The sequence below is a fragment of the Pseudorca crassidens genome, chromosome 1, assembly GCF_039906515.1.
Source record: "Pseudorca crassidens isolate mPseCra1 chromosome 1, mPseCra1.hap1, whole genome shotgun sequence".
Taxonomy (NCBI): domain Eukaryota; kingdom Metazoa; phylum Chordata; class Mammalia; order Artiodactyla; family Delphinidae; genus Pseudorca; species Pseudorca crassidens.
Genome location: NC_090296.1, coordinates 196326585 through 196348409, shown reverse-complemented (window position 1 = coordinate 196348409; position 21825 = coordinate 196326585). Strand labels below are relative to the sequence as shown.

Below are 21825 nucleotides of genomic sequence, written 5' to 3'. Positions count from 1 at the left end.
TAAGTGGTCTAATTGTGGTTTTCTGGGTGGACAAACCGTTGCTCTATGCCAAAACTTGTAAAACAGATTACTTACCCAAGGCTGGCTGTGCATTTGTCTGTGCCTGGTTTTCATTAACCAACTCACTCAGTGTGTGTTTTTGCCGGATGGGATTGTTACCAGCTGTCTTTACATAATATATGTCTTGTCTTCAAAAATAAATAGGTGGCAAATTCGATGTATTGTTATTATTTAGATCTTAATGAAGGCAATAAAAACACACCTGAAGTGTTCCCGCCCCCCGTTCATCAACCCCTCACGTGCCTGCCCCCCACCATGCATTCTTTAAAAGCATCTCAAATAGATCAGGCAGTGATGACTTTCAACCTTCCTGGTCACCTGGACCAAAATTGTTCAATTTTTTTCCCTCCTTTTTTTTTTTTTTTCCCTGAGGATAATATCCATGTTTTTCAGTATTTAATTGCTTTGAGTTACTCTTGTAGCCATAGAGAATTTAAATGATAGCATTGAACTATGTCAGAATTTTTTTTTTTTTAACCCATGGAGTATCTTGGCTACTATTAACCGAAACCAAAAAAACTTGCCTAAGTGAAATGTATGTGGTGGAATTTGATTCATAAAGGTGTCCTTTTTGTATTCACATTTCTGGTTCATGGTTTCCTTTTTCTTAAATGCTCTCAAAGGGAGGCTGAAGAATTCTTTTCCCATTGGAGTGTTTTCTTTTGGTCTTAACTGACTGTGTGGGTATTTCAATCTTATATTATTTCTTTCCCCTTAGATTTGAACAAGAAAAACTTAAGCCTTGCTGGATTCCCGCGTCAAAGAATAGTTCCAAGGTAAAGTAGTCTTTGCTCAAGGAATCTTAAGTTTTGAAGATTTGTAAGAGCTTTTGAAATTATTCTCCTACGTTCCTAATTCATGAGTTTTAAATGTTTGGAAAAAAAAGTGTTTTTTCCCCAGAGTTTGACTCGTTAAAACATGCGAAGCGAGCTGACTTAGTGCACTCAGTTAGCAAAGATTCTTTTTGTGTTTAATGCTTTTTATGGGAACTATTTGCAAAACCGGCTACTGGTATCTCTATAATTACAAACTTGTCAAGGGCTATTATCTTTTCTGTCTCACACCTGCCTCTAAGCATGGGATGTCCTTTTCGCAGTCTATCCCTCTAGGAAGGGAGCTCTTCATTTTTTAAGAAAGGATCTAGCCTGTTCCTCCTCTCTCTCTCCCTTCCTTCGGCCCTTTCTTCTCCCCTTACTTCCCTCCCTCCACCCATCCAGCCACTCCCCTGTCCAGGTGAGTTCTTGCTGCCTGGCCTCTTAACCTTTCTGCACTCCAGTTCCATTGGCTGCAGGATGTTACGGGTGCTAATTTCATTTACCTGATGTGCTAATTTGATTTACCTGATGCAGTACATCATAACTGATATGAGATAATACAAAAATTAAAGTTGGTACCAAACAAGGCAGCTGTATCTCAGATGCCTCCTAGTACATCGCTGTCCCTAACAGGTTTTGAGATTTTCAGGTAGAGGCACAAAATAATTATCTCTTACACAGCCAGGTGTGGCTTTCAACATACACTTTATTATGCTAGAAGGACCCAACCCAGATCTACCCCTCATTCCACATGGATGCGCTTGTTACGTAAGACATCGTTTCTTTACTTAAAAAGTCTGTATTTCAGTAGCATCGGGATAAACAGTTGTGTCACCACTGTCCTCGTCAGGCTGAGCCTGGCTCTGCATTTGAAAATGTTAGCATTGGCCTTGTGAACGCACCGGACGGGGTAAAGCTTTGATGAATTGCGTGCGCATCTTAGCGTCAGGTGGGGAGGCAGAGTTATCAGTAAGGTTGTCTTACTTGACTCATGAAATCTCACTCTTGTGGGGCTTGACACAATCTCCCGTATTTCTCATCTTCTCCATCTTTTTAATAGAAGCTAAGGCTTATGTCTTAGTTCGTCCAGGCTACCGTTGACTGGGTGGCTGATAAACAGTAGAAATTTATTTCTCACGTCCAGAGGCTGGAAGTCGAAGATCAGGGTGCACCGTGGTGGGGTGAGGGTCCGCTTCCGGGTTGCCCACTGCTGATTTCTTGTATCTGCTCTTAGTGGAATGGGCCAGGGAGCTCTCTGGGTTTCTTTTTATAAGGGCGCTAATCTCTTTCATGAGGGCTCCACCGTCATGACCTAATCACCTTCCAAAGGCCCCACCTCCTAATATTATCACCTTTGGGTGTCAGGATTTCAACCTACGGATTTGGGGGAACATAAACATTCAGACCACAGCAGCTTCATTCCCGATACGTCTCTAGCAGGTTGGTTTAGCTGTAATAGACCTAATAAGTGACCAAGAGAATGGAACAATAGGAAGGGAGTTGGGAAGGAGAAGTATGAACTATGAATGCAGGTCAGTCACTCCAGTGGAGAGGGACTCAGAGGACACTGCCGTTCTAAAACGGTGTTATTTCACGTGTACCTATTAAAACAGTGGCCCCCTTGCTATGCTCCTAAGTGTAAACTGGGCTGGAAATACAAGAACCTGCCTCCTTCAAAGAAATCTAGTCACCCAGACACCAGAGGTGAGAATATGAGGTAATGGATTTCATCTATCTTGTAACTTAAACTGCAATAGAAGAGTGAGCAGATGTCGGGGAGCCCTTCACTGTGTGGATACTGAACAGTTAACTGGAATACCGTATCCCACGTTGTGTAAAAGATAGGAGGTAATGACAGCAGAATATCCTGCTCTCACTTTAATAAAATTTCCCCTTGTTGCTATTGCTGGGCATTTAAGTAGGTTAATGGGACACATTAAAAAAAAATTATCATGGAAGCAAAGGGCAAGCTCTTTTTAGATTACTGAAGCAGATGGAAAGAGCTAGAAGCATGAAAATAATTAGTCACGAGGAGTGAGCTCCATTTCAGAGGAGATGAAGGTAAATAAGACATATTAAAGGTGTTTCTTCATACTAGAAGCTTTTTAAATTATAATTCCAAAAAATGAAGACTGTAGCATGTCTTCATTACATATGGAGAGACAGTTTCATGCTGAAATAGAGGATCCCACCTGGAGCTGTGGCAACCCACCAAGCCCCACAGAGGTTGTCCAGGCAGAGACCCCTGATCCCCGAGTGGGTGACGACGAGGAAGATTGCAAGCCAGCATCCGAAGCTTAGGTTTGGAGTCACCAGTTGTGTGAGCTGAGGATGGGCCCCACCAGTGAGGCTGCTCTGGGCGCCTCTGATTCAGAAAAGCAAGAGGACGTGCTGTCAGGGCTTTGGGGTAGGGGCGGCCTTTGTAAGTGTCTCACCGGCCGTGGTGATCAGAAGGGGTGACTCATTCACGAAGAGTCCGTACTTCTTTACCAGCGTGTCTTGCAAGCATTTTCACTGCTGCCTCATACCCTCGGGCGTCGAAAGTCCAGGGCAGAGACGTGACCTTTTTCAAAACCTGGTTGCACGTCGATTTGGGGGATCTTGTGTCAGTCACAGCTCTGTGACAATCTCAAGTCAGGGTCCTTGGTTCCGACCCATCCTCCTTATTCGTTCGACCTGCTCATCTGCTTCCTCAGAAGTTAGCAGCCGTTTGGTGAACATAGGGGAGAGAGGCAGCAGAAGCAAGAACAAAATGTGACGATGACATGTGGATTCCATAAGAAAAGTTTAGCTCGAAGATGGAGACTTGAAACATGGAATACTTCATATGCAGGCAGACATACACATATTTTCATCCGTGCATGCCAGGTGGGCAGAGGTAATAAGGAGAGATGTTTTCCCAATTATATGTTATTCTAAAGAAGAAAGGAGGAGAGGAAGAAAGGAAGGAAGGGAGGGAGAAAGCAAGCTTATAACTGATGTGATTGAATGCATGCCCTTCTAATTAGTCTCCATATTTCTAACGCTCTTTGCCCCATCACATCAACAGTGTATAAGATGTATACGTAAAACACTTCAGAGCGAGTCACACTAGACATCTGAAATATTTTACTGGAGCCATTCCTTCATTCATTCCCTATACGTTTATTGATTTTTAAAAAATATTCTTAAACATCAGTAATTTAAAATGAGACACTTGTAATATGTTCTGTAAATAGGAAAACAGGATAACATGAGAGGAAATAACAGAGGTGCATAATATAGATTCGGCTCTGGTGGGACAGACACTGGTCAGAGGGTTCTTTCTTAAAGAAACAACCGGCTCTGGTGGGACAGACACTTGGGTCAGAGGGTTCTTTCTTAAGGAAACCACCTTAAACTGAGGCCCAGACCAGAAGCAGGACTCAGCCAGGATGGAAGGAAGCAGGAGAGGTGAGAATTCAGGCGGAAACAGCATTTACAGTGAACCACGCGAGGAGGCCGGAGAGATTTTCCTAACGTGCTCTGGTTTTCCATTGGTTTCTGACCACCTGTAATCCTTCCCATCGGCACAAACACATTTGTAGTTTGTTTCAAGAAAGTAAGTGCGTGTGAAGCCAGGGGTGTAGGGTGATGGCCTGTGAACCCCACTCTGTAGAAGTTCAGCAGAATGTTTAAGTAGGGGGTCGTTTCTTAGTCTTTATTAGCGGCTTCATTGAGCTTTTTGATGAGCAGATGAAAGGGGAAAACTAGAAACACACATGTTTATTTTTGAAAAGATGAGATAATACATTTGTACCCCGAGGTCAGTGGCCACAGGAGCTGGCTGTTTCAGGGGCTGCATCATTTCATTGTAATACAGGATTTTTTCCCTGAGATTTTCATTTCCCAAAGACAGTGCAGAACTTCATCCGGATATTCCAAGCATTTAAACCGTCAGTTAAAATAGCATTCCTCAAGTAGGGTGCCTTTCTGCAGTTGTTCAAATGTTTCGGTTTAGACCACATCATACCTCCGAAGAAAACACTGAGAACTGTCCCTGCATTGCGATTCACTCTTGAGAAGTCAGGGCTAATCCCAAGTCTCTGACCTCAGCAAGCGTCTTAGGATCTTCAAGCCAACTGGACTGTGGTTTACAAAGACTGCTCATTCTCAAGGCTCTTGATGTGAACGTGGCCCTCATCACCCATTCCCATTCCACATTTATAAGCAATAACGAAGGTTTGAGATGAGCTTGGCTCTAGGAAGATGGGATGGCCATGTTTTGGAATGTGCAGGCGATCCTTGAAATTTAATTTAATTTGCATATGGGATGTAGGTAATCCACGCGTTCCCTCACATGGCACGCACAGCACTTCCTCAGTCTCCCCTCGGGCCTCTGTGGATACGCACCCCTGCCAGGCACAAGCACAGACAGGGGACCATCAACAGGGAAGGTCGGCTTCGCGCTGGGTGTGTTTGCAGACCTGTTGCCGCCTCTCCAGAGGTGATCGTGTCGCTGGGGAAGATGAGTTTCCTGTTTCCCTAGGTTCGTTTTCTTCCTGCGAGGCAGCAGCTCTGTCTCGCCGAGCTCCAGGCACGTCCCCACGGAGACCTTGAACTTGTGGTTACTGAGTCTCGGGGCGACGGCACACAGTGGAGGAGCCTGAGCGAGATGTGCGCCTCATGTACTGTTCTTGCCGCATGGGCAAAGCCTCGAACGGGTTCGTGATCCGGGAGCCGAGGCTGACAGTAGTTTCGGGGGTGTTGGGACTGGCTCGCACCCCTCTTCCCCAGCGAGTGTGCCCGCGTGCATAGGTCACTGAGCCACGGGAGAGCTGGAAGAGTGGCAGTGCCGGGGGAGGGGAGTGTTTACCCACCAGCCAATGCTGCCCAACAGGTGCTTTGCGGGGCTGCGGGCAGGGTGGGCGGAGGAGGGAGTCGGCTGTTAAGCCTGCACCGGCACAGCGCTCAGGAGGTCACACCCCAGAGGGTCTTGTGAAGCTAGCTCCTACCCGGGATGGCTCCCTGTAGAAGGCAAGTGCGAGGCAAGCGCTCAGTTCCTTTCTTCGTCTCCCCTTTTCGATTCTTGCTTTTCCCAGACAAGTTTTCATGAACCTTTCAGACCTCTTCACCATGCTTTGATTTCTTGTTTGTTTGAAGGCATTTGTTACTTTGATTTCAACCCAGAGGAAAGCATGTAGATCGCCTAGACAAGTTGCTGATTTTCAGGAAGGCTGTAGTGCAGAGAGGTGAATGAGTAATCCAGGCTTGACAGCTCTTGGTGACCCTGGAAGAGGTCGTCGGTCTGAACCAAGGCATCGGGCTCCCAGCGCAGCGACGTTTTCACTCCCCTAGGCCACGCCCCCGCCTATGCTGATGTAATTATTTAGCTGCACCCCCAAGTCATATTAACAAAATCATAAATAATTGAAAAAAGGTACCAGTTAACGCCCCCAAATAGAACTTTTCACTTGTGATCTACACACACATGTTTATGTATAACAGTAGCATAATTTTTACGTTCTGCACTGTTTTGGCTCATATCAGTTACCAGGGTTTAAAATGACTTTAAACATTTTCTTAATGGAATTATTTTTAGCTTTCAGGAAGAGTTCTTGCTTGAAGACAAAGAACCGCTTGCTAACCACAAAAGAGGAATCGATGCTCAGCTTTTAGCTGCCCTCCCGAAAGGTGAGGCTTCTAGACGGTTGACAAGTGCACAGTGCGTGTTAAGTGTTGTGTGACCTGACCTTCTTGAAGGAGGCCCCTACGCTAACCTCCAGCTCTGCTCTCCTCTGTGTACCTTTCTGTCTCTTCCAGGAATCAACCTCAAAGTACCTCTCTTGTTGCGTGGTTAGACCTCACCTTTGCACAAGTTCCCTCCTTTCACTTTAGGCCTCCTCAGGTTTTCACTGGAGGCTGGTGCAGAGGATGAGAGAGGGGTTCTAGAATCAGCCTCCCCTCATCTCTCTCCTGCCTTTCACCTTCTCCACCGGTGGTGGGTTCCGCTCATTTGCCCATTTCTTCTCCACCCCTTCCCACCGCTTCCAGCCCCTGATGCTTTCCAGTGCTAGGAAAGGCATTTACACTTGATATCTTTCAGCTCCCAACCGGGGTACACACTGGGCAAGCAGTGCAGACTGCGTCGGAAGCATCTCTCTTCTCACCCAAGTAGGTTCTCACACATTTGGCGAATTCGTATTTTCATTGGACTAGACGCACATGCAGTCACATATTTGCAGCAGCCACCAGCCCACTGTGCCTAGTTTTGCCCGTGGAATGATGTGAACATTACCTGAACTTTGTTTCTACCAAATGTAACACTAACGCTGGGGAGTACCAGCTCACAAGCTGTCTTCATCCCAGATGAGCTGTGTAACCCTGACTTCAGAGGAAACAGCTTTTCCAGCAATCCCACTCCTGGGCATATGCCCAGAAAAGAGGAAAACTCTAATTCAAAAAGATACCGGCACCCCTATGTTCATAGCAGCTCTATTTACAATAGCCAAGACATGGAAGTGACCTAAATGTCCATTGACAGAGGAATGGATAAAGAAGATGCAGTACATATATACAATGGAATATTACTCGGCCATAAAAAATAATGAAATAATGCTATTTGCAGTAACATGCCTGGACCTAGAGATTATCATACGAAGTGAAGTCAGACAGAGGAAGACAAATATCAGATATCACTTATATGTGGAATCTAAACACTGATACAAATGAACTTACTTGCAAAACAGACTCATAGACATAGAAAACAAACTTATGGTTACCAAAGGGGAAAGCAGGGGTGGGGGGTGGGGATAAATTAGGAGTTTGGAGTAAACACATACACACTACTATATATAAAATAGATAAACAACAAGGACCTATAGCATAGGGAACTATATTCAGTATCTTGTAGTAACCTATGATAGAAAAGCATCTGAAAAGTCATATATATATATGACTGAATCACTTTGCTGTACACCTGAAACATTGTAAATCAACTATACAACTATACTTCAATAAAAAATAAATTAAAAAAAGAAGAAACAGCTTTGGTGAAAGGTCAGAATTTTTTTCTATTCTGAAAAAAACAAAACCAAAAAAAAAAAAAAGCAACAAAACACATGAGATCAAGCCCAGAAGAAATTAGACCAGAAAAAAATAGTCTTTTAATAGAAACGAAATCCAGTTTATACAGGCCCACTGGCAAATTCGCATGTATCATGAGGAACTGAGTGGGTCGTACGCCGGGACACAGGGTGACAAAGATGGATAGTTGAAGGACCCCAGGGATCTGGCCCGGTGGAAACAAACAGGGAAATTTTTCAGTTTTCAAGTACTTAACAACACTGTCAACTGAAATGGAGGCTTATTCTGTGTTGCTCCGGAGGCCAAAGTAAGAAGAATGTCTAGAATTACAAGGAGGCGGGTGAAATTTTGTGGGAGAAGGAAAATTCTGATAGTCCGTAGTACGTCGAAGTGAAATGCACTGCATTGTGATCTCATTCGTTCTGCATTAACTGTTCAAGTCAGGTCATAAGCCACGTAGTCAAGGGTAGGACAGATGCCGTGAAGGGTTCCCACCTGGAACCCCAAGTATGAAATGGAAAGGCCCTTCCGATTTTTTAAGACTGTTTGTTTGTGAAAGACAAACTCAATTTACTCTGAGCCAAATGTAAAAGTCTATGAAGATGATCAAAGCAAAGAATAAGAATGAACAGCTTGATTTTAGCAATAGCTTAGACTTGACTGATTAAGGAAAGTTATATAGAGCTAAAGTTTTCCCTCTTCCTCTCTCCCCTGCCCCCAGTTCCTTGATGAATAATAGACAATATTAAGATCATAAAAATTAAGAACAGTATGAGAGCCTAGATTCCTTAAGGTTCAACGACTTGGAACTCTACATATAACAAAATTTTAAAATGCACAAGCTTATTAACCAGTTTAATTAAACATGTTACCATATTGGTAATAAAAATCATGATTTTCACCAATCAAAGATCATTAACTTTATGTACTCACCAGATTTATGTTTCTAAATTAACAAGGCCTTTAAAACATGCTTTTAAAGTGTCAGAGTCCCTGTTCCCCTAAATTTCATCTAAATTCCCATAGTCTTATTTTACAGTCTTTACTGTTTATCAGTTTGGGCAGGCGTGGTTGCAAAGACCCAGGTATAACCAGTGAACTTTGCACTTCCATGTTTGTTATTCTCTCGGTTCTTAGCAATAGCAGGTTAAAAGTAGGAATTGATTATGACTTTTAATGGCATGGAGTTTCATGTATGTTTATAAGTTTACAGAAGTCTCTTCCTGTTCATTTAGTGAGGGATTTTGGCTTCCGTGAAATTGAGCTCTAAAATGATCATTGATTTTTCTGTAAGGAACTTCCTTTAACTGTGTATCACGAACAGGTAATCAAGGGATTAAGATCCTTTACCTGTGTAAAACTTATCATATTAAAATAGATTTTCCATTAAGGAATTATGAAATGGACCAAATATATGACTCTCCTTTTTTTTTTAACAGTTTCATTGAGACATAATTCCTATACCATACAATTCATCCATTTAAAGTGGACAGTTCAGTGGCTTTTGCTAGATTCACATAATCGTGCATTCATCGGCAGAGGCAATTTTAGAACATTTTTATTTTCCCCAAAAAACCCCTTCTCTTAGCCATCAGGTCTCCCCCTCATTCCTCTAGGTGTGTGATGACTTATTTTAGAAGTTGCTGGTCTTTATATTAGTGGCTGCCATCCACGTGTAAAACTTAAAGGGGATTTACTCCTGGGGAAGAAAGAGAAGTCTTCAGAATATTCTGGATCTGGCCTAAGGTATCAAATGCAGGCAGGGAGAGAGCTGTTCTTGGCAGTCCCCCTGCCACTTATATTTCTTTGGAAGATTCTGCTGTACTCAGGCTTGGGAGACTGAACTCAACAATAACTTTACCAGAAAGCCTGTTCTCAGAACTAACTGAAGAAACCACGTTTCCTAAAAAAAGCCCCTAACAGAACCAATTATCCTGAGTATTGGTATTATATACTATTGCAAAGTATATGAGGCAGTTAAATATTTTTTATAAAGTATTACAGCCCTGATGTCAAAGTCCCTTAAATTGCCTTACTTGGAAAATGACCAACACAAGGCCCAGCAGAAATAACTGAAGAACTAGACTCACAGAATCTATATTGTTAGACAAGGGCAGCAGCTAAAATCACAGGTATAAAGGGTACAAGTCTCAATGCACTTGAAAGCAAAGTAGAAAATTTGTTACAACAGAAGTTAGATCAGCTGTGCTGGCGTCTGTCTGGATTTATGTTGATGAATATCACTGTTTTCTGAACCGTGTTTTAGCTATATACACATGACACAGCATACCATCAATTGAATGACGGCTTTTACGTCTAATTTTTTAAAAATTCTTATTCCTTGTTTTGAGGAAATAGGCACTGAAAAATTTAGAGGTAAAAAGGGCATCAGGCTGCAACCTACTCTTAAATGATTCAGAAAGATTAATATGTAAATATGTGCGTGTGTATATACACAAAAATATGCATATGGAGAGAGAGAAAGAGGGTAAAAAACTCAGTCAAATGTAGTGACCAATGTTAACGTATGAAATATGTCTTTGAATTTTTCTGAGTCTGAAATTATATAAAAACGTTAAAGGAAGGAAACCTTTTGGGAGATTATAAATAATAATAAACTATATTCAGGACTGGCAGAAGATAACGATGATAGAAGAGTCCGTGGTCTCTATACCTGGTACATGGAGTGATGACATGGTTCCACAGTCGGGGCAATTCCCATGATTTTTCAGTATTAGCTTCTTTTCCAGTGTTTTATGATAAACCCAACCAAAACGCGGGAGGGGGGGTGCCTAATAAGGACTGCACGTGCCCGTATGAAGGTGTTCTGTTTCCTGGAAAGGAATGAAAAAAGTGCACACACACATCAGCCATTGAAATACAGCATCCTTCTCTTTTATACAACCGACATGTTTTCACATGGAATAGGTGTACCAGAGTAATGATGTTACATGTGTGTTTTACTAAGTTTGCTTTTAAATGGTAGACTTGGAGAAGGGAAACCAAACTCCAGATGTCTCTCTGCTCCTTCTTTTTGCCTTCCACACCATTTCTTTTCTCTGTTGTCTCGTGTCTGTAGGAGTGAGGCAGGTCTTGGTCCTCAAGAATTAATTTGTTAGAAAGAGTAGACGGAGAGGTAACTTATTTACTGGAGGGATTTTTTATTTTCCTAGAAGATTCACTGTAGCTTTCCACGAAGAATTAACAAGCTCATGGGCCCATTTAAAGTATAGCTTGATTTATGACCTTATTTTGTTCCCCAGTAAATGATCAGGGACACTGCTCTAAGCCACACTTCCTCCAAAGGCAGGAGGTACCATGGTAACCAAACCCTTGCCTTCTACACCAAACACGAGAAGCCAGACGCCCACCCCCAGCTGCTCTGGTGCCTGTGAAGGCCACTGGACAGACAGACTTGTGAAGCCAACTGTCCTTTGAAAACAGTCAATCCAGCTAACTGTTCAGGTGGCCGTCATTTAAAAATAAACTAGTAAATAGAAAGATGGCTGGTATCTCTGAACACAATCAAAGGACAGTATAAAAGTCGTGTGTGCACGCACATGTGAGGTTTTCACTCACTACTAAGAATAACCACTTAGGGACTTCCCTGGCGATCCAGTGGTTAGGATTCGGGGCTCTCACTGCCGTGGATTGGATTCAGTCCCTGGTCGGGGAACTGAGATCCCACAAGCCATGCGGCAGAGCCAAAAATAAAAATAACCACTGAAAAAAATCCAGTGGAAATTGAAGCAGCTGAAAATTCAATTCTGTGCATTCGTACCCTATCCTGTGAGTTTCTGCTTTGACTCAGCCTTGCAGATGTTTCGTGGGCCCCAGGGCTGTCGCAGCTCTCTGTTCCTAGGACCTCAGTGGGAGCTGGTCAGACGAGCCCTTACGAATGCACGTGATTGAGGAGGACACAAGGAGAGAGACCTCGGTTCTCTGCCAAGTTGGGCCATTTCTCCAGAGAAACCATTGTTTGGCCTCTCAGTGCAATATCTTTGTGGCCAGCGTCACAGGAGACCCTCGCAACATCAGTAGGACGCTCATCTGATCTCCCAGCGTTGCTGGGAGAGTAGGGGTCATTACATTTTCCATCGTCCACCTGAATTACAGCCAGGAAGCAAATGTTAACATTTCCTTCCAGGGAAAGCCTGTAAGGGGAGGCATAGGAACTGGGTTAATCTCAACTGTAGTTGATCAAGGTGTGCAGTCACGCACCGTTAGAAACCCCACCGGGTAGTTACAGGTCTTTACAGGTCAGTGATGGGGGACGCAGGAGTGGTGTGAGCTCCTGACTGCTGCGGCTTGCTGGTAGCACTTGGGGGTTCGCGGTACTTTAGTCTCTACTTTTGCACGTTTGCAGTGTTGCATGATGGAAAGCTTGAAATACTGTGCTAAACCTAATAAAACTAAAAAACGGTGAGATTTGCGCTGGCTGGAGAGAGATTCAGGGCTAGGCTCCCTCTGGCTCCCGTGGATGAAATAGAACTCACTCTTATTACTCCATGGTTTTACTTCTTAGACCAGCCTGTGACGTGTGTGTGTGTGTGTGTGTACACGTGCTCATCTGGCATCTGCCTCCCCCATTATAAGACAGTTTGCAGGAACTGTGTCCGTTTTGTGTATCACTGTTGCATGGGAGCCATGAACAGAAGTATGAGTTCCATAAATAGATGTTGCATGAACGAATGAATGAATAAAATGAACGCATGACGACTAAATACTGGACTATCTTCTTCTTCTTTATTGTCTTATTTTAGTTGCAGAATTAAGAAAACTCTTTGAACCAAAGAGGAAAGAATTTTCAGACATGAAAAGGTAAGATGTTCGTTGTACATAATTAGGAAGTAGAAGAGTTTGCAGAGCAGTGTCCAGTGTTGCCTGAGAACTGATGTCCGTGGCTCACCACGCCTTTGCTGGTGTCTTGCACAGAAAAGAAAGAATTGCCAGGCGCCTAGAAGGAATCGAAACGGACACGCAGCCCATCCTCTTGCAGAGCTGCGCGGGCTTAGTGAGTCATCATCTGCTGGAGGAGGACCTGCCCAGATGCACGCGCGCCACAGACCCAGCCAGTCCTCACATCGGTGAGCTTGTGGCCCGCTGGCCCGCCGTCAGCCTTTTCTGTCCAGCACTCCTGGGGAATGAGATGTCCCAAGGGCGCAGACTGTGTGGATATAAAATGTCTATGAAAGCTGTGGGTTTGTTCAAAGCAGCAGCAACGCCTGTGGCAGCCCTGCCCCACGCCCCAGGGCTGGTCCTCCAGTGTCACAGCAGTGGGAAATGACCCCCAGTTGGGCAGTTGGTGACCAGTCATTAGTCTCCCGCACCTCCACCCCCGTGCCCCAGACCATCCCAGGGCAGGAACTGCGTCTCTCTCTCCACCCGCTCAGGGCCCCAGCTGTCAGAGACCCTCAGGTTTGTTTGGGAAGGGCTGAGACAGGCATCTCTTATGATAGGTTTAAATAGAATGCACAGATGCCCAGCACAGGACAGCGTTGCTTTCGGCAGGGAGCCTGGAAGAGCGAAGCTGGACCTCGAATGACCGGGGCGCTTAATCTCTGTGTTTATGCGACAAGCATCCTATTTAAGTTATTTTAATAGGTGTAACTTTAAATGCACTGTGTATCTGTTTCATACTGAACAGCGTGTCAAACATGACAGCTTTTCCTTGGTTACTCAGACGTTGCTGTAGCATCAGATAATCCACGTGACCTTGGGAGAGGGTGACGCGCGCGGGGCTGCCCTTCCTGCCCTCCCCGTCCCTGGCTCTGCGGCTCTGCGGCTCTGTGCTGCTGCTCTTATATCCGGTATTTTCTGGTTCCTTCCTGAGAGAGAGACGCCGGTCTCCCTTCGTGATGTGATACGTTTGCCTGTCTCTACAGTCTCTGGTTTTCTGCGGTCAGAAAACTAGAGAACTAAGACTCTTTTTTACATACGTGAAGAAGCGAAAGTAGACAGAGTGCCAAGATACGTGGCCAGAAATAAACCCCAGCGTACATAACATGTTAATCCATGTATCATATGATCATTGAAGCACCGTGTTAGTAAGAAAAGGAAGAATTATTTAATAAACCAGTAATGGGAAAAATGGGATAGCAGTGGGGAGGGACTACACCCCCTCCTCACTTCCTACCCAAACCTAAATAAGGTCCAATTAATCACATAATTAATTTTAAGAGAATAATTAAAAACACGAAAACAGAGGTGAGTATTTAGTTCCAGCTGAATGGAAAAGGACTTTCAAAACACTGAAACAGCTGTAGAAATCACCAATGACCAGGTCAATTGACTTGACTACATAATAATTAACATCTGTGCTTCAAAGAAAGTCTTTGACGTCACAAAAAATTAAGGAAGTTTAAAAATATCCATGAAGAAGATAAAAAGCTCATATTCCTATAAAATTTTACACAAAACAATAAAAATGACACTGTGAATCAAAAGAATATAGAGCAGTAAGCTTGACCAGATATTCCAGAGAAGAAAAAGATAATGATACAAATGGCTACTAAATAATTGAAAAATGCATGCGTCCTCTTTTTCTAGTAATCAAAGGCAATTTTTAATTTAATTTAAAAAAATTTTTTTTGAGAAACAGGACATCATGATAAACATTTTTAAAAATGTGGAACTGGGCTTCCCTGGTGGCGCAGTGGTTGGGAGTCCGCCTGCCGATGCAGGGGACACGGGTTCGTGCCCTGGTCCGGGAAGATCCCACGTGCCGTGGAGCGGCTGGGCCCATGAGCCATGGCCACTGAGCCTGTGCGTCCGGAGCCTGTGCTCCACAACGGGAGGAGCCACAACAGTGAGAGGCCCGCATACCGCAAAAAAAAAAAAAAAAAAAAAGTGGAACTATTTATATAAATCCAAAATAGAGATATAAAGATGAAGCACAACAGATACAGATAGATAATAAATTATTATGTGATTATTTGATAGTCTCGTGTATAGTTTTATATATTACGTATGTGCTTTCTTAAATTTTTTAATTGAAGTATAGTTGATTTAAAATGTTGTGTTAATTTCTGCTGTACAGCAAAGTGATTCAGTTATACATATGTATACATTCTTTTTCATATCCTCAAAGGCGAGTTTTAAAATTAACACTCGGTGTTAGTGAGAGCATACATTGCAGGTTCCAGTGTACATCGATTCAAGCTTTACAAAAATTAATTTGACAGTCTAGCACGTGTCTTAAAATGATGTACCTACTGATAAAGCAATTCCACTTTTATGCAACTATCTTTTGTAACAATAATCAGAAAATATGATGGATTAAAAGTTAGAGTCAACTTCAGTGCCCAGGAATATGAGAATGGTTAAATTGATTCTGGAATGCCTGTAGTGTGAAATATTATGAAACCTTAAAATGATGTCTTCAAAATAAGATTTCCACACTTAGAAAAATGTTTTATGTAGGACATTAAGGTTACATAAAATATGAGTTATTTTATATAGAAAAAAAGAAATCACTTATATAAAAAGAAATGACACATAAAAGACTAGAAAGAGTGTATAGAAAAGTTTAGCAAATTATCCATGTATTTATTACTGATTATTGTATGTTAGTGATTATTGGTGATTTGGAGGTTAACCTTCCTGTTTTCACCGTAGACCTTTTCTACATCAAGCATGCAGAGGATAATTGGAAAAAGCCACTTCTGTTAAAAAAAAAAAAAAAACGAAAAACACAGCCACACCTGGCAGATGTTGACATGGGCCATTATTGTTATGGTTACTATCAGATCCTGTGTGGTTTCCCATGAAACCACTATCCATCACTCGTCAAATTACAGCAGTTCGAATATCTGTTATCTTTTCTAGAGGAGTCTGAACTCGTCCTCTGGCCTCACAGATGAAACATTAAACTCAAAAGCAGAAAAGTAAATAAGGGGAAATAGGCACTGAACTAGAGCGAGGGCTGTCGGGACTGAGCTGTAGCTGCGGCCATGCTTGACCCAGCTTATGCAGCCCATTGAACGTCACAGCCTTTATGTATTTCACTGCAGACCTCAAACTTCTTCAGCATCCCAGGTAAATCATTTTAGGCAGCTGCACGTAAGTGAGAAATTGGACCTTCACAGCCTGGGCGCTCGGAGCATATCGTGTACGGAACAGAGTAGAATAACCTCATTTTATTATTTGCTTGAAATCTGTGTGTGTGATCTTCTTGTAGGCCAATCAAATGAAGAGGAAGAAACTTTGGATTCTTCCTTAGAAAAGCAGACTCGATCCAAACACTGCACAGAATCCTCGGGCATCCATGGTGACTCCCCCTACGGTTCCAGCATCATGGACACCCAGAGCCTAGAGTCCAAAGCCGAAAGGATCGCCAGGTACAAAGCAGAGAGGAGACGGCAGCTGGCAGAAAAGTATGGGCTCACCCTGGACCCGGAAGGCGACGCTGAGTCTCCGTCTCGATACAGCAAGTCCAGGAAGGACCCTGAGACGGCTGAGAAAAGGGGAGGAAGAAGCGACCGCTCTGCGGAGCCCAGCAGAGATTCGGGCGCTTCCTACTCCAGGGCCGAGGTCCCGGGGCTCGGGAGCTGCATGGCTGGGTCCAAGGACCACGCCCTCCACCGGCGCGATGGTCTTTCCGACACAGAGGTGCTGCTCAACGTAGAAAACCAAAGACGAGGTCAAGAGCCCAGTGCCACCGGGCCAGCCCGAGACCTGCCCCCCGCGGGGGAGGGCTCCGCATCCTTCCCGTTCTCCGGGCGAGACTGCGCCCTCGGTGAAATGCCGAGGTCCCCAAAGCCAACGCACAGCCTGCCCGGGCCGCCACCTGGGCAGCCGGCCTCTCCGAGCCACTCCACAGGCGACCTGCCACTCCCTGCCGAGGCTCGAGCCAGGTAAGTGCTGACCTGCAGACACCTGCGTCCCCTCTGCCACTGCTGTGTCTGGGATCTGGGGGTTCTCGGCGCTCTGCGGAAGTCTGGGCTCACCGCAGAAATAATGCGATTTATGGTTTTTCAATTTCCGCAGTCTCAACACAGGTCCTACGGAAGCAGAAAGCTTCCTGGTCTTTTTGATTTTTATAATTCTTGGTGTGTTCTTTTTTAAAAGAATAAATTGAACAGGTGTCATGGGGACACACTTTCAGGACCTTTTTCTTTTTTTAACATCTTTATTGGAGTATAATTGCTTTACGTTGTTGTGTTAGTTGCCGCCGCGTAACAAAGTGAATCAGCTTTACGTACACATATATCCCCATATCTCCTCCCTCTTGCGTCTCCCTCTTGAGCCTCCCTACCCCACCCCTCTAGGTGGTCACAAAACACTGAGCTGACCTCCCTGTGCTATGCGGCTGCTTCCCACTAGCTACCTCTTTTACATTTAGTAGTGTGTATATGTCCATGCCACTCTCTCACTTCGTCCCAGCTTACCCTTCCCCCTCCCCGTGTCCTCAAGTCCATTCTCTACGTCGTATGTTCCTATTATCATTTTCTTAACTGTTTTGGGTTTATTATTGTAGGTCTTTTCCTTCTCTTGTGTTTCCTGCCTAGAGAAGTTCCCTTGGCATTTGTTGTAAAGCTGGTTTGGTGGTGCTGAATTCTCTTAGCTTTTGCTTGTCTGTAAAGGTTTTAATTTCTCCATCAAATCTGAATGAGATCCTTGCTGGGTAGAGTAATCTTGGTTGTAGGTTTTTCCCCTTCATCACTTTAAATATGTCCTGCCACCCGCTTCTGGCTTGCAGAGTTTCTGCTGAAAGATCAGCTGTTAACCTTATGGGGATTCCCTTGTGTGTTAATTGTTTTTCCCTTGCTGCTTTTAATATTTTTACCTTGTATTTAATTTTTGATAGTTTGATTAATATGTGTCTTGGAGTGTTTCTCCTTGGATTTATCCTGTATGGGGCTCTCTGTGCTTCCTGGACTTGATTGACTATTTCCTTTCCCATATTAGGGAAGTTTTCAACTATAATCTCTTCAAATATTTTCTCAGTCCCTTTCTTTTTCTCTTCTTCTTCTGGAACCCTTATAATTCAAATGTTGGTGCGTTTAATGTTGTCCAAGAGGTCTCTGAGACTGTCCTCAGTCCTTTTCATTCTTTTTTCTTTATTCTGCTCTGCAGTAGTTGTTTCCACTACTTTATCTTCCAGGTCACTTATCCGTTCTTCTGCCTCAGTTATTCTGCTATTGATTCCTTCTAGAGAATTTTTAATTTCATTTATTGTGTTGTTCATTATTGCTTGTTTCATCTTTAGTTCTTCTAGGTCCTTGTTAAATGTTTCTTGCATTTTCTCTATTCTATTTCCAAGATTTCGGATCATCTTTACTATCATTATTCTGAATTCTTTTTCAGGTAGACTGCCTATTTCCTCTTCATTTGTTTGGTCTGGTGGGTTTTTACCTTGCTCTTCATCTGCTGTGTGTTTTTCTGTCTTCTCACTTTGCTTATCTTACTGTGTTTGGGGTCTCCTTTTTGCAGGCTGTAGGTTCGTAGTTCCCGTTGTTTTTGGTGTCTGTCCCCAGTGGCTAAAGTTGGTTCAGTGGGTTGTGTAGGCTTCCTGGTGGAGGGGACTAGTGCCTGTGTTCTGGTGGATGAGGCTGGATCTTGTCTTTCTGGTGGCCAGGACCGCCTCCAGTGGTGTGTTTTGGGGTGTCTGTGAACTTAGTATAAGTTTAGGCAGCCTCTCTGCTAATGGGTGGGGTTGTGTTCCTGTCTTGCTAGTTGTTTGCAGGGGGTGTCCAGCCCTGTAGCTTGCTGGTCGTTGGGTGGAGCTGGGTCTTAGTGTTGAGACAGAGATCTCGAGGAGAGCTCTCACCAATTGATATTACATGGAGCCGGGAGGTCTCTGGTGGTCCAATGTCCTGAACTCGGCTCTCCCACCTCAGAGGCTCAGGCCTGACACCCGGTCAGAGCACCAAGACCCTGTCAGCCACACGGCCGGTATGTGGGGAGTTTCTTGCCTTTGGGAAGTGTGAGGTCTTAGGTGTTCTGTAGGAGTTGTTCCACACGTAGAAGTATTTTTGATGTATTTGTGGGGATTGCCACGTCTCACTCCTCCACCATCTTGAAGGTCCTCCTCATGACCTTTCTTCTTACTGTGTTTCTCGCTCGCCTTTAACAACTGTCTTTTTCTTTGTTTTTCTGTGGTCATACCCAAGACTTTGGGGCGATTGTTTTTGTTGCAGTCATTTAAAGTCACCAAGCAGAAGGACACCACTAACCAGTTTCCACTGGGTCTCAGTTTAGGGTGTGAAGTGTGACTGTGATATACGCTGAATATAACTGTGACATATGTTTTATAAGTATATTGGCACGCTAAGAAGACAGCTGTGTATACGAGCATCTCATTGAAAAGATCAGCCAGTAGGAGAAATCGCTGTGTCATAGGGTCAACCTATGGAAGATCAGAAAAGGAATAAAATCAAAAGGTCAGATGCCAGAGAGGATATGTGTTTCTTTCCCAATTTAAATACCTAAATTTAAATTTAAGTTCAGTTTAGATATTTAAATCTAATAAGCGTGATGACCAGTTAAAATGCAATCTACTTAAACATCCTACATAACGGTTTGGGGTGATTGTCTAGACAGACTCCGACATGTATTTTTTCAGTTCAAACAAGCGTTAGCTTTGCAGGTGAATTGAGGAAGGATGAGAACCCGAGATAAAGCAAATTTATTCTGGAAGAAAGAAAAGGATGTTGGAAAATACTCCTGTTTATTCCACATTGGAACGGAGCAGTAAATATGGTCGTCTTCATGTGGCAGTTATATATCTAAAGCAGCTTATTTTAGTTATTGAAGTATATTGACCTCAAGACCTGTCACCACTTGCTTGATCATCTATGCTAGAATATTTAGGGATATTAGTTTCTAAGAGAATTCAGTAGTATGGGTCCTGATTGTATTTTGAGGGCCTTTGTCCAGCCTTTGAACTTAACTGCTTAAAATTTAGGGACCTATTGTCTCGTACTTTGAAAGGGAAGTCTGTTGTTTGGGAAATTTGCTTTTCGTAGTAGAAGCAGTGTTTTGGCGTTAGTTACGCTCTATCAAAGCAAACTCTTCATGGGCTGTGTGCGCAGGACAGACAAACTTAACATCGCAGTTTGGTTACATGGGTTAAAAAATAACGAGGAATCTAACTTCTGAGTGCCATATCATGAAAACTGTTTATTATCGTGGTGTCTAGTTAGCCATCTAGATCACATATAGTAGATGAGATTTTGAAGCAGTTGTAATAATAATTAAAACCATGTTGAGTATTCCAGGTAAAATGACAGGATTCTTAATAGTTCTCTGTGAGTTAAAATCTCAATATTCAAAAATATATATCACTTAAAATCGCAAGAGCCCATTTCCTTCTAGATTATTTGAAGAGGCACGTTACCTGGAAATGTTCGTAAGCCTTAGCCTGACAGCGCCTTACTTTCATGGAAGAAAGGCTTAAAAGTATTGAGAAGTTGTAAAGGAGTTCACAAGGAAGCACGTGCCTTATTTTTTTTGAAGCCACTCAAGGCATACAATTCTATGACTTACAGGCAAAGAAACACAAATCATTTCATACGTGTAAGGAAAATACCTCAGATATATTTACATTAAAAAAGGATGGAAAAGAATGTGTGACAGGTATGATGTTAAAATAGCGTTGGGATTTATTTGGCAATGATTCTATTTATTCACCTTTTAAAGGTGGATTTAAATGGATGAACATTCTGCTAGTTGTCCTTTCTCTAGAGCCAGGAAATTCGGGTGTCAGAAGGTCATTGTTGTCTCACTTCCACTTGGGGAGAAGAAAGACAAAAAATATTTTGTGAACTGAAACAGTAACCAGAGAACCCTCGGTGACCCAGTAACCATAAGTGAAAATAAGATGGTGTCTGACCTGGAAATATGTGACAGAGAAGTTTAGAAGATTAAGGAATGACCAAAAATAATTATCTACAAATAACAAAACAATTGAATGCCATACTTAATCATGGATTTGTCCTATCACTGAAACGGAGTATTTTTCTCACTGCTGTATTTTACTCTTTCATCACCTAGCTCTACCAGGATTTGGAACTATTCATCTCTGAATTAAGTCATGCCCATTCCGTCGTTTCATTTTGTGCTCACGAGAAAGAGGCTCTTTTTGTTTCATTAATTAAATAGGAATACATCACTCATGAACTATAACATCAAAACACTGCCCGTGGTGTCCTAAATTTCAAATGTGAGCCAGGTAGCGAATGCATAGTTTTTGTATATTCTCATATATGCTAACGCAGAAATATATGTACACACGGAATAATCATTAGTTCTTACACTGTACTATATACTGTTTTTAAGCATTATAAGCTCAGTAACAATCTCTAGGGCAATATTTAGCTGAGTAGTAAGTTTATTTTAGAATTATTTAACGTCCAGTTTATATGATAAAGAACATATGTATGTGTGTATGTTAATGTATGTATGTATATGTATGTTAGTCACAGGGTCTTCAGTTCAGAAACCCTGTTAGTTTCCCAGGAAGTCGGGTGAAAACATTGTTCTGTAGCAAACTAAGAATGTACATAGTAACAGAGCAGTATATATACACCACATCATATATGTGTGTGTGTGTGTGTGTGTGTGTGTGTGTGTGTGTGTATATATATATATATATACTATATTATATCAGTAATAGAGCATAAAACACCTCCCAACCACCATTCCCCAAATCCTGCCAAATCCTGTGAAGTCTGGGATTTCAGAAACTACGTTTTCTGACGAGGTGGTGTTACTGATACGAACCATTCTTTGTTACTTCAGCCACTGTGAATTTTAGAATAAAATTCAAAGGGATCTGGGGCCTATGAATTATTATTCAAAAATTTAAAACTCTGAGCTCTATTAGAAATCCTAAATTAAAAGCTCTTGTTGAATTTGCTCCTCGGCGTATCTCTTAATAGTAAAAGCAATAAGATGTACCGTC

General features: G+C 42.9%; 1 protein-coding gene across 14 annotated transcripts in view; it reads left to right on the top strand.

Moving 5' to 3' along the window:
- SVIL (supervillin) overlaps positions 1-21825 on the top strand; it is a 235394-nt gene that overhangs the window by 134006 nt on the left and 79563 nt on the right. For 13 of the 14 annotated variants that reach the window (XM_067705079.1, XM_067705082.1, XM_067705083.1 and 10 more), the window contains 5 exons: positions 779-836; positions 6436-6527; positions 12683-12740; positions 12855-13006; positions 16099-16774. In XM_067705079.1, coding sequence (XP_067561180.1) covers positions 12733-12740; positions 12855-13006; positions 16099-16774 — 836 coding nt within the window. In that variant the 5' untranslated portion in view covers positions 779-836; positions 6436-6527; positions 12683-12732. The remainder of the gene's footprint in view (positions 1-778; positions 837-6435; positions 6528-12682; positions 12741-12854; positions 13007-16098; positions 16775-21825) is intronic. The other variant, XM_067705085.1, reaches the window with a different exon arrangement.